Here is a 16,809-nt window from a genome sequence, read left to right as displayed (position 1 = left end):
CAATTAAGCATTAGGGAATTAACCAAGAAGCATTATTGGGTTAAATCACATGCGAATACGTCAATCTGAAATTTGTCTTGCGTGCCCCTCTTACACACACACACACACACGCATGCATTACAAAGGGCGCAACACAGGGCAGCCATGATACGGCGCCCGTCGGAGCAGTTTTGGGGGTTCAGTGCCTTGCTCAAGGGCACCTCAGCAGTGCCCTGGAGGGGATTACAATATTTGTTTGTACTGTGGTCACGTTTATCACATTTTACATCAACGAGTTAAGCTGCAAATACGCAACTTCCACCATCAACGTGTAGATAAGACGCTGATTTAGCCGAAAAAAAGCAATGTTTACACAACTGTACAATTAACTTAGATAAATACATATCAAATACACACATGGATCTCTTTAACCCATTTGATTTCAAGGTAATAATAGCAAAAGTGTGGTGTTATATTGCCAAAAACAGCTAAATTAGAGGGTTCTGGGTTTTGTTGGTGCCCCGAGTTAAAGAAAATGTTTAAACCCCAGTGGTTGAAAGTATTTTGTTCTTCACTTTGTTGCGTACATGTTCAGAAAGTCAGACTAAACTGGATTTAATCTCTGCTGCATTTGGAGTTTAATCAGGCGTCACATGCCTGCGTTCCCAGAGTCGCTCATGTCGGAGCCAGAGAGATGTTTAGTGATTGAAGAGGAAATGATGAGAGATAATTGGAGTATATGAACAAAGAGGCTGTCGCACAATGACAGCACCGCAGCTTGGACAACCGAATGTCCCCAGAATGAATCATGGAGACGGATTGTGACCCACACTTCATTTTCTCCTCTCCACTTGTAATTGGTTGACTTTCAATTTAACTCTCCATCTTGGCCGTAACCCCACTGCAGCCACTCTCGGCAGCATTCTCAGCTTAGTCCCTCAACCCCTTTGCATCCTTCAGGCCACATCTAGGACACTGTGTTTAACCTTGATCCATAATTCATGTGCTGGCAAATACCTTGTCACACACTGGATATTGGCAGCATAATTGAATTTTCAACTCGAACCTGATAGAGTTTGAAAGCTCCAATGACCTTCTTATCCTGCTGAATATGGATCCTTGCTCCCATGGAGTCCAATTATTAAATAGAATAGAAAACAGAACATGCATGTGTCTGTTACACTTTATATTTTAGAGATAAAGCTGTAAAGCTGCCTTCAAACACTCTAACCCAGTTCAGTCAAGTCCACCAGCTTACAAAGCTTATAAATCACTCTATCATTCATCTGTATGTGCTGCTTGCTTATTACCCCAGGCTGAATCATGTTTAATTACCTGTTAACTGTTTATTGCTGGAGAGAGTTGATTGCTAATTTAATCACAAGTGCAGACTCAGCCGGGTGCTTTTTCATGTGCTGCTAATGAGCCCCAGAGAATCACTGGCATTAAGAACAGTTAAGTGGACTAATAATGAAAAGGACAGATGCACCCAGCTGACCACAAAACGTGAAGCATGAGAGACTCTGCGTGCTTTGTTTCCCAAAACAAGCCGATAAACATCATGTACTCTACTTAGTGGGAGGTTTCACTTGGAAGAAGACTGTACGGAAATTCCAAAAGTTAACAATTTGAATGTGAAAACTCTCCTTAAAATGTTTGTGTCGAAGCTTCACCCCTTAACTTTGATTATCTTTAAAGGGAGCAATAAAGGATAACTGTGATAGAAAACCATTTTTAAAGTGGTTTTGAGAATCATCATGCTTCATGTGTGTCATGAGCATCGTTGCTTGCCTGTGTGCTTTGCTTAGTTGGTGCCACTGAAGGATTAAAATGTTTATCCACTAGAGGGCAGAGCAGAGCAGAATGATCCCTGGGCCACAGACACCAGAAAACCCTCCAGAAATGTTCGTTTTGGCACAATGTAAACAAACAATGGCGATGATGCTGCAGGGACTTACCGCTGGGTGGACAAAGCTCCTCGAGTGTCCGCCATTGTTCGCTGCCTGTCACTTCCCACAGTCACCTAGGTAGTGGAGGACAGCAGGAAGAAAGTTTGGTTGGGTCCCTTTTTAGAATTAAGTTTGAATCCAAACACTGATAAAGTTTTATGTTAAAATGTAAATGAGAGACCAAATGTTTTCCAAGACGGAGAGACGGAAATATTTAACTTTAATTAAAATTGAGAAACTAATAATCCAATAAACCACAACTCATAGGATAGAATGTGTGTGCGTGTGTGTGTGTGTGTGTGTGTGTGTGTGTGTGGGTGTGTGTGTCGTGCCAGGCAGTGATAGAATACCTGCAGGGAGGACTAGGCCAAAGCAATGAAACCCAGGACGTGAGGGGAACCTTTCGTGAAAGGCCTCTGCACTTACGATCACTTTCCCTGCAGCTCATCCATCATTCTGAAATCCACTTGGTACGAGTTATATTCTGAAAAGAAAGAATCACAGGGGGAGATTAGAGTGTGGCCTTGGTGACCGAACAGAACCTAAGAGGCAGCACAGATCAGATTAGACCTCAGACTGCCGCTGTGTGTTATCACCACCAGATGTTATGTTCTGATTCCATACAACCCCTCGCCCTCAGACCCCGCCCTGCCCCGCCCCACCTTGCCCCACCCTGCACCCGGCATCCCTCCTGACAAATACATTCCACCAGCTTTTTATTTCATCTCACACTACAAGCGGGTAAACAAAGAGAAAATGCGACGCTGCCTGGATGCGATCGCCATCAGGATCTGAAACTTCATAATCAGAGGACGAGTTTGGGATTGGAAACATCTGCAGCCGTCTCGTGTTCTGCTTGTGCCACCTAGTGGTTGAAATGGTTGCACTGCACATATACCACTGTTTTTTTTGGCTCTTTTAAGTCAATCTGGCTTTTTGAGGAAGTATGAGAAAGTGTTTTTATTCATGTTCAAACAGGAAACTTAAAACTAAAGTGACATCATAGTAAATAGAGGAGGAGATGGAACGTGTTGGTCAAGGGCAGCAGGCAGCAAACCTCAGCAGGGCTTTTTTATTCTTATGATCTGCGAGCATAAGCAGTAACAGTGAATGAGCTGAGCATAGAAAGCTTGAACTCATATGTGACATCTACTGTAGTGACACAAACACTGTGACATCCACATTCTTTCTCATGGTGCCACCAGCTATTATAACAATAACAACAATATAACTATAAATAACTAGATCTAAATGTGAATAACATCTACTACTACTACTATTACTACTTAACAATTAAACAGAACATTCTGAAATAGTAAAACACACCAAACATAGACACCCTGCCCTATGGCAGTGTAAAAGTTGGTGCCCACAGAGTCATAAAAGTTCAAATGTATAGCAATCTTCATGGTTGTAAAATGATGTGTACTGCATTGACATTTTGGCATTTGAGTGGCGGAAAAGCAAAGGTCACAGAGTGTCCAAAATGCAGCGTGAGTGTGCTCAGGAAAGGTTTTGTCAATCCACTCAGCAGATTGAAAGATTCTAGAGTTGGTGTTTGCCTGAGGGAGTCCTCAAAATCATCTTCTCGGGACCATAAACCAACCATAAATGTATGGCACAGCATATAATGCCCTATCGACCCAAGTATTAGACACATCGAGGACCGAAAATAAAATAAAAAATACAAAGAAAGGAGCCAGTCTACAGTATCATTTGTCTAGCAATCAATGGCAGAGAGGGTTTGGTTTGGAGGCTTTTTGTCTTGCTGCCCATTCATTTCACCCCCTCTTTAACATTTTCTAAATTTTCGTGGCCATCTGGAATTTCGATTTGATATTTTACGATCGCCCACAACTTGATCCAAGGACATCGTTTCACCGCCATCGCTAAACTTCCCTCCAGGCAACATTACGATGTTTCATATTCCAGCTTTTATTTCCCTGTGACGAAACTCTTCTGTCAAAGCCCACTGTCCTAATTCAATCATTCATGAGCTCCTTCACCGAGCACCAATGCTCTTCTGACAGACTCATCGATACTGTAAAGAGTTTCTTTGATGTGTTTTAAGTTCCTACAAAATTGACCCCCACATTCACCCCACAAGATAAATAAAGTCCCACGCTTCACCAAGCAAACCATTTACTGAATGATTTTCATCGCACCCTGATCATTTAAACAGCAAAATGAGCATGAAGTTCACCGTTCTTAATCTCAAGGGCGACTCATCCATCTCTCCTAAGCGCCCTGGGGTGGGAGTAGCACTTCGATGCGCACTCTCTGTGCTCTGAAGCTAAATTACATCGAGCCTGGCTCAGACAGTGCTGAACACTGTATACCCGTGACTGAATTCACTTTTTAATCAAAGCTTGATATAGGAATATATACGACATAACTGCTCTCCAAGGCCCCGGTGAGAATAAAGCCTCACTTCATTGCTTCTTTTCTCATTTGTTCACCACCTGTGCATCTTCAGCCTCAGTAATGCACCATATAGAACCAAAGTGCCGGTCGGGAGTCTTGCCCGTGAACTTAGCCCTTTTATTAGCCTCCTTCTGAGCTCAGTTAATTTGGTTTTAAGGGCTGTAACCTTTCTCTCAGAGGGCTTCATCATCGCCAAAGCTTATCCGAGTTACGACTCCGGGTCATATGATCAACAACTCCAGACCAATCACACTTGCCGGGTTCCATTCTGTGCTTCAGCTGTTGTCCTCTGGTGTCTTGGATCGTCTTGTCTTTGAGGAAATCCTGGATTTAGTTTTAAATAAACAAACACATCACTTTATCGCCCCTCTTGGCATCTGTGGGAGGGAAACCAATTATTTTTTGTTTGCTGAGAATTTGAATTGTTGAGGTGATAACTTGTTTGCTTTTCCTCAACAGAAAACTTAAGTACAACAGCCTTCGAATTGAGACGTCCGAGTTTTTGACTTCCTTGAACATTGCCAGGTCATTCACAGAGGCCCTTGTATCTGGGCACACACAATCTCGGTAGGACAGGCTTAAAGAACATAATGACTACTAAACCCTGATCACAATGTAGGTAGCATCCAGATAAACAGAAAATGTGTTCTCATTATCTGTACTTTAACACTAGCAGTAACGTGTCTGTGATTACGTGTCATTCTGTACATAACGTAACCGGATACTGAGGTCACATTTTGATGTGAGGTGTAAAAGCTACAACGTGCTGAAATCCTCTAACATGAAACCATAAAAAGAACGCTCTGTGGGGAAAATATCCTGTCTCTCTAATGCCTGAGTGCGAGCAAGCGAGCGAGCGAGAGAGAGAGGCCATCGTGTCACCAGCTGACTGTAACCTCGCCACGTCTCGATTCTGACAAAGTTCTATTTTCTCGGTGGAGCAGCTCGGCTAATTAGAATGATTGTTAGCCCGTTTAATTGCTTCTGCCAGCAGCAGCAGCAGCAGAAGTCTCAGGAGTCAAACAGGAGAGTTAATTGCAGACCGATGATAAATACTCTCACAAAACTCAGTGAAGCGAGCGGTAACCATACAACAACAAGTTTCCTCTCCTCTTTCATTTACAGAAACCTGGATGGAGATGGAAACTAGGTTATTTACCTCAGGAGAGACGAGAAGATGCTCTGACTCCCATATAGATGGAGACCTGGGTTCCTCATCGTTTTTGCTTTATATTCCTGTTTACAAGTGATCATTCTCGTTTTATTTGTTGTTTTTTGGAAAGTAAAGTTTAGCTGTAGCGCTGGAATACAATGGTTTTCTTCCTTCCCCAGAGCTGGAAGACATATTGTTCTAATATTGTGTGTGTGAGAGGAGACTAAACACTGTATCAGCTGGGACTCTGGTTATCATCATTTTGGAGTATTAAGAGATCCCAGATGTAAACAAACGTGTTTTCCCAAACGCAGGTTTAGAAACCAGTGTCACTGTAAAAGGTCTTAAGACGGCAATTAAATGTAAGTTAGTAAAGTTTTCTGGCACGGTTTGTTCACATTAGGATTGCTAGGATTTTTCTTTACCTCCTTTTTTTTCGTCTCTCTCTGCTTTAAGAGAAAGACAGAATAAAAAAGAGAAAACGGAGGTGAAGAAAAAGAGACAAGATAATGGAGGTGAAGAAAAACAATTTAACGAGTAAAAGGTGAACAAATGGAATGATGGAATTGAAAAACAAGAAAAAAGGTGAAGAAAATGAACCATAGGAGAAAAAGGAGGAGATGGAAGGTAAAGTACAATGATGGAGTGAGAAAAACAATAATTAAATTGGTTACAAAGGTAGCGTCCAATCAACGCTACCTTTGGAACGCACACCTTAGTAGTTGGAGATGCATTGAGCCTGTTTATCTAGCAGGAGGATGAAAAAGTGACATCCAAAATAAGACTGCGAGGATCTGACACGTCCGTTCTTCAAAATAAGATACAGGGTACACAAACACTGAATCAATGACTGGTCGATTTGAATGATAAAACTGACAACATACACCAACACAAAATCAGGCACTTACTGTATCACTTCAGAGGCTCTGATCATCTCGTTCTTTCCCCTCTGCTCTTCTCCTTGTACACCAATGACTGCACCTCCAAAAATCAGTCGTCCAGCTTCTGAAGTTCATGGACGACACCACCCTCATTGGACTCATCTCTGATGGGGACGAGTCTGCCTTACAGGCAGGAGATTGATCATCTGGTGAATTGGTGCAGGCAGAAAAAGCTAGACTTCATGCTGTGAAAACAAAGGAGATGGTTGTGGATTTCCAATTGGACGCAGTCCCACACGCCCCCATCATTCTGTGTGACTTCGATTCCTGTTATCCATCATCTCCCAGGACCTCAAGTGGGAGCTCAACCTCAGCTCCCTCACCAAAAAGGCCCAGCAGAGGATGTTCTTCCTGCGGCAGCTGAAGAAGTTCAGCCTGCCAAAAACAATGATGATGCACGTCTACTCTGCCATCATTGAGTCCATCCTCACCTCCTCCATCACAATCTGGTCGTCATCATACGCTGTGCAAAGAAGGTCGGCTGCAATCTGCCGTCCCTCCAGGACCTGTACGCCTCCTAGATCCTGAAGCTGGCAGGCAAGATTTTGGGTGACCCCTCCCACCCTCGACACAAACTGTTTACAACCCTCCCCTCTGGCAGGAGGTTGAGGTCCATCAGGACCAAAACCTCACGCCACAAATCCAGCTTCTTCCCTTCTGCAGTGGGCCTCATCAACAAGGCCCAGGTCTTCCACTGACCACATAATTTCCTTAGCAAGTTGCACGCATTATCTTATCTAAATTAGTTCAATTTAATTTGTTTGCAGTTGTCTTACATGTTTTATATGTTGATCACACCAATGACCAGAAAAAAATCCTCTTAAGTGTTAACTTAATTGGCAATAAAAGCTATTCTGATTTACCGCCTTAACATTTATTTAGAAATGAATAAAAACTTTGAGTTATGCCTTTGTATCTGAAAGCCTAGAGAAAATGAGAAACGTCTCACTGAATAAAAGTTACTTTACAGAGGATAAACCATAGAAAGCTGACTAAAGGTAATTTATTTTGATCCCCGAGGGGAAATTATATTATAGACTATCAATACAACAACAGTTAATTAGCACTAATCATTTCTGTCATTCAAAGCAGTAAAAGTTCAATAAAAAGCCACAGTCCCTCGATGCATTTTTTTTAAACATTTATTTGTGAAATTGAGCCAGTTTAGAATCGAAGCTTCTGGAAGAACCACTTGTTCTTGCCCGTCTTGTACCTGCAAAAAGAACAAATAAGATTTTAGGGAATTCCATCCAACATGTTTTGATTTAATTGACATGGATATTAGAAATAGTGATGTGATAATATAAATATGTGTTTGCATATAGCCAAATGTTCAAAGACACTACATAAAAACATTTAAAATCCCATGGGAGATGAGACGGGTAAGAGAGTATGGACACATTTGAAAAGATGCTAAGCTTATGTTGTTTAACACAATTGTTATATTTGGCATTACTAAAACTGTCTGTCAGACAACACATGAAAAACGATTTCTGCAACGAGAAGTGAAAATGGCCTCTGTCTTTCAGAGATTCCAGTGTTACTTGCAGATCACAGGCTCCACCAAAAAGCATTTATTACAATGGATTGTTTTGATCTCTGGTATGACCTCACCTCTCCTCAAACTTGACCTTGGCCTCTCGTCTGGCTTTGCGCTTCAGAGCGGGGTCCCTGAAGACATCCTTGTTGACAACAGTTTTGTCCAGAGGAATGTCCACAGAGTATCTGGAACAACAACATCATGACAGTTTAGCTCTTTCATTAAATCCTTCATTTATCTGGAAACAGGAACCATTTTACATATTAATAAGAGGATGCACAATATCTCACTAAACATGAAGGCACATGACGGCCCAAAATGTCTTTCTATTAGTTGTGCAAGATTAGAGTTTGTCGTCTGAACACAAACACGGTTACAACATTTTGACTCCTCTTCCCTCTTAAATCCAAACTGCTCTGTTTAATCACAGTGAGTCAAATGATGTAATGGATCAGCATTGTGCCCATTATAGCTCATGATGATCACTTAGTTACCCTTCAAATCCTGCCTTTTGGTTTTAGGTGATGACTTTTGTTGATATCAGGATCACAGATTGCACCTTTAAATGCCACATCTGCTACATTACCACAATGTGTAAAGCTTCTTCTGCTCATTCAGCCCTCTGAGTCACATCTTTGGCTCAGACGCGTACCAGGTCGCTTTCTCCCAACCAAATGCCCAACATCAGAACAAAGAAGTTCTCCAGTCACATTAAAATGATCCCAAACTGTCAAAATATGTAAATACACACAAGCCCCCGGCTCCAGGGACTACACTTGCCTAACCTTAGTGATACCAGCTTGGCATGCATTCATTTTCTTACGAAAATGTGACTGCATGCGACATGTCAGATCAACACTGGGAAAAGACGATGCGGTAACTGTCTAATGTTCAACTATTTCTTTTCAGCGCTTAAGGCCGACAAATATCCACATGTATGTTATTAGAACCTTCAGGCACAACCGACTGCTTCTTGAAGCTAATGACTCATGAGCTGTAGGACAGAAGCCTGGGCAGAGCACTCTTGACAACTACCATCATTTAGAACCACGTACACCATCCCAAACCCTGAGCAACAGAAGCGAGCATTTGCATCAACAGGACATAAACACTTCGCACCGACCTGGTGGGCATGAGGTGATTGTAGTTGAACACCTTGACGAAGGCCTTAATCTTGGACCTCTTGGCAATCTTTTTCTTGCCCATGGTCGTGGTCACCTTGCGGGGGTAGCGGTCGATGCCTGCGACCAGAGCGTGGCTGTAAGGACGGTCTGTGGTGCCATCGTCAATGTTCTGCAAAGACAGATGATAGAAACAATTCATAGAATGTTAGTCAAGAAAGAAAAGATATCTACGATGAACATACCAAGAGAAGTGCAAGTAGGACAATTCTAATCACATTGGTGAGGACAGTCACACATCAAGTCAATCCAAGTTTGGCTTATGTCTCACATTTTACAAACATTCAGTGGAAGGTCAGTATTATTAACAGGTTAGACAGCAATTCAGGTTCATCCAGACATGTTCTTTACCTTAACGATGACAGCTTTGCGTCCGGCGTAGCGTCCAGCCAGGACCATCACCACCTTCCCAGGCTTCATAAACTTGCCCATTCCTGTCAGACAGAACGATCAGTCATTACGAGTCCGTCACACAGTAGATGGATATCCAAAAGTACCCATATATCTAACAATATTAAAGGCCATGGACCAGTCGCGCGCGCACACACACACATGTATACTGATTCTAGGTTTCGCACTGTGTAGCTGCCTAGCTAACTGGCTATGCTAGTATTGGCCCACAATCGTCAAAAGCCAGCGCTTGTCCCGTTTATAAAGCTAGAAACTTAAACATTCATGAACATGCATTCAACACAGAGCGCTAGAATGAAGTAAGACCACATTAGACAGTACAATATAAAGAGAGAAGGTCTAAACGCGCGCTTTAGCATTGCGTTCTATGTAAAGGAAGCTGCCATGTTGGAACGAGCGCTACGGAGCCGAATGCGTACTAAGTGCTCGTTTTCTTTCACTGTTCATCCGAAGATTTCTACAATATCAAACTCATCCGAAGCGTAAGGGTGGATATTAACGTCGTGATACGTCAAAAAGTAGACATTTAGCCAATTCTGGGGCGATGGTTGAAGATTATTCGAAGGAAAACCTCACTCACTGTTGCTTCTGTATGGACACCGCTAACAGGAAAGGAAGTTAGGAAGGTGTTGTGGACCTTTGACATCAGATCGACACACGTCACTTCCGCTTTAAGCTTTCGTTGAGACACGCAGCATGGAATAAAGTAACAAAATGTCAGATATTTTTTTTCAGAACTTTGTCTTAAAACAGAAAAATCCTCTAAACGTCCCCCAAGAAATAAGTAATTTTAGTTTCATAATTTTTGCGCTACATTGTACGCAGTAAAATTACGTATTATGTACTTTGTAATAGGACAAAATAAATCACAATGATTGAATGAATTACAATGTGAAAAATCTTTTCTCAGTTTGTGGTTTTGTTTTTATCAGCTCACACTAAAGATAGGATTAATGATAATCGTAACTGTTGTCTTGGAGAAAAAAAAATTAAGATTACTCAATCACTATTAAAATTCTTTGTAACTCCTTGACTAACCAGCAAAGCAAATATAGTTGCCATTCTTTGAGAAAATATGAATGATATTTAACGTGTTTTCCATTTTTCTTTGGCATTAACCATGTTCACAATTCCCCTTCGTCTAACATTTGTGACTTTATTCGTTTGGTGGTAAAATGTGATGAATCTTCAGTTTAAGATAAGTAACATGATTTTTAAAATGATTTCTAATCACTTATGTTCTTGTTTTCAGAAGACCTTTTGCTCTGGATTGCTTAAATTACAGGCAACTACATAATATATTTATTCTACGGTGTTATTCAAACCTCCAAAATAATTAAAAATAAAAAATGAAATGAAATGATCAAGACACAACAAAAGCGGCACAGCATTAATTTATTTTGTTTACAGCTGTAGGTATACATTAAAAACAAATGGCCATATTAAAATTGGAACACAAGGACAACTCATATTCCCCCATACATTTGTCAAATAAACTAATTATACAAATTAAATGCTTCAATTGTCTGAACTGATGAACAACTAGAGTACAGCAGCTACTTCAACATAGTGTTCTGATATGTTTCTAATACCGCCAGTGTTACGACTGAAACATGCCTTCCAATAAATAAATACATCTTAACATATAACAACATAACACAAAACTGAAAGAAAAATGGAAAACAGAAACTGCAGTGATACAAAATGAACCAAGATTTTCATATTAAGAAAAACAATACGAATGATATGTTCTATGATCTTTCATTGAAATGCTTCACAGCTATAAATTCACCTAAAACAGGGAAAACAGCAGAGAAACATACAACAGTTTAATAGCGTCTCTGGTTTGTACATTCAGAACTTCAGGATAAAAACAACTCACCCTTTAAATAAAACTAAACTAGTATCCTACAATAGCGTTAAATATCTGATGTGAGCGCAAAGCTGGTACATCGTGGTATAACGTTTTGTGTTATACAACATCATCATTTGATTGGAATAGGAAAAGGGCAGCAGTTGATACAGGGTCTACACACACCTGAAACACAACACACGTGAATCCACAACAGCTTTAAAGAGTTTAAAGCCAGAAGAGAGGCATCGTTTGCTTAAATTCATAGCTGCAAATTGCTAATACACCCAGGCAGAGTAACAACACACATGGGTTTTCAATTTTCACCCTGTGCATCATGAGTTACATTTCACTTTGACCACTGTTTAGCTTCACTGCTGCAGACGTGAATCGATCACACGACAGAAGTCCCTGTGCTTTCACCATCAGCAGCGGACCGATACAAGCAGCAGCACGGACAAATTCACCACAGCGTTTACTGTGTAGGAATCACAGTAATAGGAATCCTTTCTGTCCATTTCTTTCAGTCCCAAACACTCCACGGATGATCACAACAGTACTTACTACTATATGAATCGACACTCTTAATTTGCTGCATAGGTCAGGGTGCTATCAAGTACACAGGGGCATGATACTGCATGATAAACACAGGTCGTAAAGGTCAGGAAGGCTTTGACTAAAGTTGAGGTAATCTCAATCTCCATTCTAAGGCATGTTGACAGTACAAATAGCTACATCCTCCAGACTTTTGGCATCTCAAACATATTGGAAGCAGCTAATTATGTGTACATATGACGCACAATATACATTATAGTCATTCATGCATGTACTGTAGAAGTTACATACTTGTATGTTAGTATAGTGGACTTTTTATGAGGTTACCTATTTGAAGCACAAAGCTTTTGGTCCTTAACGCCGGATTAGCGCCGTGGAGTTTAGCCAATTAAACACTGAAATTCCAATACTTGTGTGTTTCTCAACCTGGTCCTTTGGATGGAGTGCTCATTTGCTGTTTTTTGGATCTTCAAAAAGCATCTTTAATGTTCTTAAGCTGCCGAACAGCCAGGTCCACAGGGAGGTTGAATTTGAGGTGGCTGATGCGCCCAAGGATGCGCAGGGCTCCTTCGAACCCAGTCTGGGCCATGTAGCTCCAGGGCTGGTAGTGCGAGTGGATCAGCGTCCCGGACTTACACAGCAGGTTGAGCCATGACACCAGACGCTGCTCGTTCAGCGCCATGCACACCAGGGCTTTGAGCTCAGTGTCTGGTCCTCGCTTGTAGCGTCCGTGTTCCTTCAGCACCATGTGAATGGCCCAGAGCAGAGACTGTTTTGGTGTCACAGTGACCGGACCACCGCCTACAGGCAGGCTGAAGGACTGGGAGAGTTGCCGGGCTGGCGATTCCACAAAGGCTTTCCCGTTTTTAGAGTCGTAGTACTCGACAAAGAGTTCCCAGGGGTGCATGGTTTGAGGGGCTGGTCTGTAAGGCAGCAGGCAGGAGATGGGGGCCAGCACCAGACTCATGGTCTGGGAAGGGAGGTAGAGTCCATGGGACAGCAAGTCTTTCAGAGCCATGGCCAACTCCTTCCTCACAGACGTTGTCAGCTCATCCCGGGGCCCCAAGGCCGAGTTGCTGGTATAGTTTACGACATGCTCGAAGGAGGGCTGTCGGCACGACGCCTGTACTCGCACCTTTTCGACAGCCGCCTCCAGGTGCTGCAGTAAAGGGCCATAGTCCTGACTCGCTGACTCTTGAGGCCACATGCTCTGAGGGACGTGGCCGGCAGCACAGCCAAACTGGCTGGCAGCAAAAATCTGCAGCACAGCGAGGGCCTTCTGGATCAGCTGCAAGCCTGTATCGCGTATCTTCTGGGCTTGCTCAGGGTCCACTGCTTTGAGAAAGAAAGAGTGTCAGATTCTACAGAACTTAGACTCCATTTATTATCTATTATTGACTATTGAATGCAGAAAAAGTGACCCAGTATTATAGTAAGGGGGGGAAACAATCTACAGAGGGCAGCAATAGATCAAGAATAGTGAGTGTTATAAGAGAAGACAGCAAGCTGATGGGTATTGTGGCACCTCAGGAAGCTTTATGAAGGCGATAAAGCAGGGTTAGGAGGCATGGCTAGGCTACAAAACATAAAATGTTGACCTTTCTTCATTCCTGGAGCTCTGGAGTTTGCCCCTGCTGCCTGTGGCTGCTGAGGTCCACCATCAGACAAAAGAGGATTCCCCACCTCATCTGTAACAAACATGGCAAAGCAAATAACATAACGTGACCGCTATAAAGAAAAGACACAAAATCAATATTCACAACTCGTGTATGAGGCTGGGTACCCTGGATGAAGTTGATGAACATCTCCAAATCCCTGATCTGGGTTTTGAGTTGCTCCACCAGCTGCTCTTTGACCCTTGCTGGGTTCACTATCTGAGCGATGGCAGCGTCTACTCTCTGTCTAAGCTCTTCGGGCGTCAAGTTCCCAATGTCCTCATTCAGGTTCACGTCCAACTTTTTGATCAACTCGTCGATGATGACCTGGAAAGAATGAGGACAAGAGGTTTGGTTTCATCAGGGTCAATGACGGGATGATATTTATTTTTGATATTACATCGGCACCGCTCATGTCATTCCCACCTTCTGTCTCTCCAGCACAACCGACTGCGGCAGAGAGTCGTAGCTGCCCTCCTGGTAGGCGAAGCGCTCCAGATCGTCGAGCTGAGTCTTCAGTTGGACGATGAGATCCTTCTGTTTCTCCCTCTGAGCCTCCAGACGCTCCCTCTTCTCCCTCTCAGTCTGCCAGGGGAAACAGATCACTTCATTTTCACAACCCTGACTGCCACAGCTGTACGCAGAGCACCAACAGCTCTGAATACACGTGTGTGTGTAGAAGTCGATTGAAAACAAAATAGACGATGTTCGAGAAGTTCAGCAGAACACAAGGGACAGAATGCAGAGCACGGGTGTATGGTGTATGGTCGCTACCCTTTGATGTCCAGCCTCATTGCTTTTGTGTTTTGGTGCTGTGAGAATAATGGAAAGTACTTTGCCTTGAAGCTGTGTTAAGTGGTTTCTGCATCCTTAAGAGCAGGGGAACTGTGTATGGCTTCCCTTTTCATCAGATGGGTCACATGAAGTCACAACACACACTTAACGCTCAAACAGATATGAGGAGTCATGCTTACCAGATCGCCCTGCAAGTAAAGCGTGTGGCAAGGAGGAACAACACAAAACAGTGATAGGGTTAAGCTTGCTGTCAGTTAAGGTATAGACAGGTCGTAAACAAAGGAGCGACCAAAGCAGTTTGCTCTGACGCCGCTATATACACACAGGCCTTTATTAAACAGATAGCAATCGGCTGGAGGCATGTTCGCTGTGTGTGAGTCACACATAATGTAGCTCCATTTTCCCTCAGAGATAAGAGATCTCAGGGAACAAAACAGCAGGTGCAGCCCTCATGTGTGACGCAAAACCAGCAGACGGGCCACTTCAAGCGGAAAACATCGCCAGTGAACAGGTTTAACACCACATAGGCTCATTCTCTCTCTCTCTCTCTCTCTCTCTCTCTCTCTCTCTCTCTCTTTCTCTCTCTGTTTGTGTATGTACTTGTATGCAAACATATTCACCGGATGCTTACTGTGTGCTGCATGTTTTGATTGACAAGTTGTGAACCCTTTCTGAAGAAAAGTATTTTGGTACGTCTATTACTCTCTCTCTCTCTCTGTTTGTGTTTTGACTGTGTCTCCCTCAAACACCTGCACACTACTACAGCTTCTACTGTTACCATAACAACAACTTAACCTAAACTCAACTCTGACCATCAGATGCGATCTAATTTCTAGTCTTGGGTGCATTTCCACTTATTTATGTATGCTCCAGGTACTCATCAAATATCTAACCAAGTCTACTAAATTGTATTGAAAATGAACAGCTTCTGCGACAACCAAGGTGAAGAGAAAAACACTCCATTGCAGGAATCTACACCACAACAACATGTAGCAGGAAGTATTACAAACTTGACAATTTTCCAGATGAATGTTTTGATGCTTCTGTGTGATACTAACTTTAACCACTTTGATATGGCCGCTGTACTTGGTGCTGGTTTAGTCTGACAGGTGACTTACCGAGTTCTCCAGCTGCCGGGTGTCCTGTGATCTGCAGCCCACAACATGCGGGCAGCCACGGAAGGCGAACTCCTCCAGCTCGGCCAGCATCCTCTCCTTCTCCTCGCTCTGGGCGTGAACGATCTGCTTCAGTCGGAACTGCACCTGTGCGAAGTGAGAGGTGAGGGCAAGCAGAGAGGAGTTCAACAGGTCCTGCTCCTCTTCCAGCTTCCTCATCCGGACCGACACATCCTCCTCGGTAGCCGAGGACGAGCTTCCCTGTCGCGGCTGGCCGGCGCTCCCGCTCCCGATCTCATCCTCAGGACTGGCCACAGCACCCACGGGCGCCCATCGCTCCCCAGCACCGGCGAGAACTCCCTCGTTATCCGATGCTGACAGCTCCTCTGTGGACATTTTGGACGACGAAGTTCAGCCCAAGACTCAAAGCAGTCCGCCAGTTTTTTACGTGGTGCTCCAGGTGTGTTTATTTTCTTGTGTGGCGCAGAAAAACGGGGATCACCGCCAACGAGACAGGTGCATCGCCATCTTGGTAACGATGATTCATACGTCAAAACAGAAATACGTCAGGAAAACCGGAGGAAACCGGAAGCCGACAGGAAGAGAACTGTGCATGATTTCAAAGTAAATGTCATTATCGTGATACTATACCTGACATTGACAAATTTATTAGGTTAGATTTTTCAGTTAATGTCGTTCCCTTTATGACAAAATGTTGACAAATATTTGTAGAAATTATGTAAGTAAATTTGAAAATCCATCAATCTTATTGGTTCAATAGTGTGCTTTCATCGATGAGAATGTTCAGGGCTCTTATATAAATTTTTCCAATGTGCACAGCCCGCGGTGTTATCAATCTTGTACTTGTATGGGAATGTGTATTTGGATATTTTGATGATTTTTAAATGGAATTGAATAGTTTGCTTTGAAAGGTATGTACGGAAAATGCTATGTTTTTGGTTTCTATATCCTAACTTAACACAGTTGCATAAAGAGGAGACCCTGACGTCACACGCGAGACGTCAGGCTGTAAATAAAAAACATCGTGTTTTTGAGAACAGAGGAAAATATTTTTTACCTCATCTCTTCACCGGAATACACAAAAATGTATTAATCTTAATCTTGGTGTTAACGCATTCCTATTGCTCTCTCTGTTTTGACAAATTTGAAGACATTTCTCTTATGAATGGACTACACAGAAAAAAAGACTACTCTTTATTCATCAACAGATCAGATTGTTAATCAAGAGATAAAACAAC

The 16,809-nt window shown here is 42.7% G+C and overlaps 3 protein-coding genes across 4 annotated transcripts in view; 1 reads left to right on the top strand and 2 right to left on the bottom strand.

Annotated features, from left to right (window-relative positions):
- rpl3 (ribosomal protein L3) overlaps positions 1–16,809 on the top strand; it is a 169,499-nt gene that overhangs the window by 134,889 nt on the left and 17,801 nt on the right. The gene's annotated exons all lie outside the window — the stretch shown is intronic.
- Positions 7,561–10,259, bottom strand: rpl27 (ribosomal protein L27). The gene is made up of 5 exons (XM_076143216.1): positions 10,159–10,259; positions 9,519–9,601; positions 9,110–9,279; positions 8,061–8,171; positions 7,561–7,659 (listed from the first exon to the last, which is right to left on the bottom strand). Exons 2-5 carry the CDS (start codon positions 9,597–9,599, stop codon positions 7,611–7,613), a joined length of 411 nt encoding a protein of 136 aa, XP_075999331.1. The 5' UTR covers positions 9,600–9,601; positions 10,159–10,259; the 3' UTR covers positions 7,561–7,610.
- rundc1 (RUN domain containing 1) lies at positions 10,961–16,550 on the bottom strand. 2 transcript variants are annotated; one of them, XM_076143188.1, is made up of 5 exons: positions 15,554–16,550; positions 14,067–14,225; positions 13,769–13,967; positions 13,584–13,673; positions 10,961–13,320 (listed from the first exon to the last, which is right to left on the bottom strand). In XM_076143188.1, the coding sequence occupies exons 1-5, from the start codon at positions 15,944–15,946 to the stop codon at positions 12,455–12,457; spliced, it is 1,707 nt and encodes a 568-aa protein (XP_075999303.1). In that variant the 5' UTR covers positions 15,947–16,550; the 3' UTR covers positions 10,961–12,454. The 2 variants fall into 2 exon arrangements, with proteins under 2 accessions (XP_075999303.1, XP_075999304.1); XM_076143189.1 differs by having other exon boundaries at positions 10,961–13,317; positions 15,554–16,548.

Source organism: Genypterus blacodes, unplaced genomic scaffold (assembly GCF_046128005.1).
Source record: "Genypterus blacodes isolate CSIRO-AG114 ecotype Tasmania unplaced genomic scaffold, CSIRO-AGI_Gbla_v1 ptg000022l_1, whole genome shotgun sequence".
Classification (NCBI taxonomy): domain Eukaryota; kingdom Metazoa; phylum Chordata; class Actinopteri; order Ophidiiformes; family Ophidiidae; genus Genypterus; species Genypterus blacodes.
This window is presented reverse-complemented; position numbering and strand designations above follow the sequence as displayed.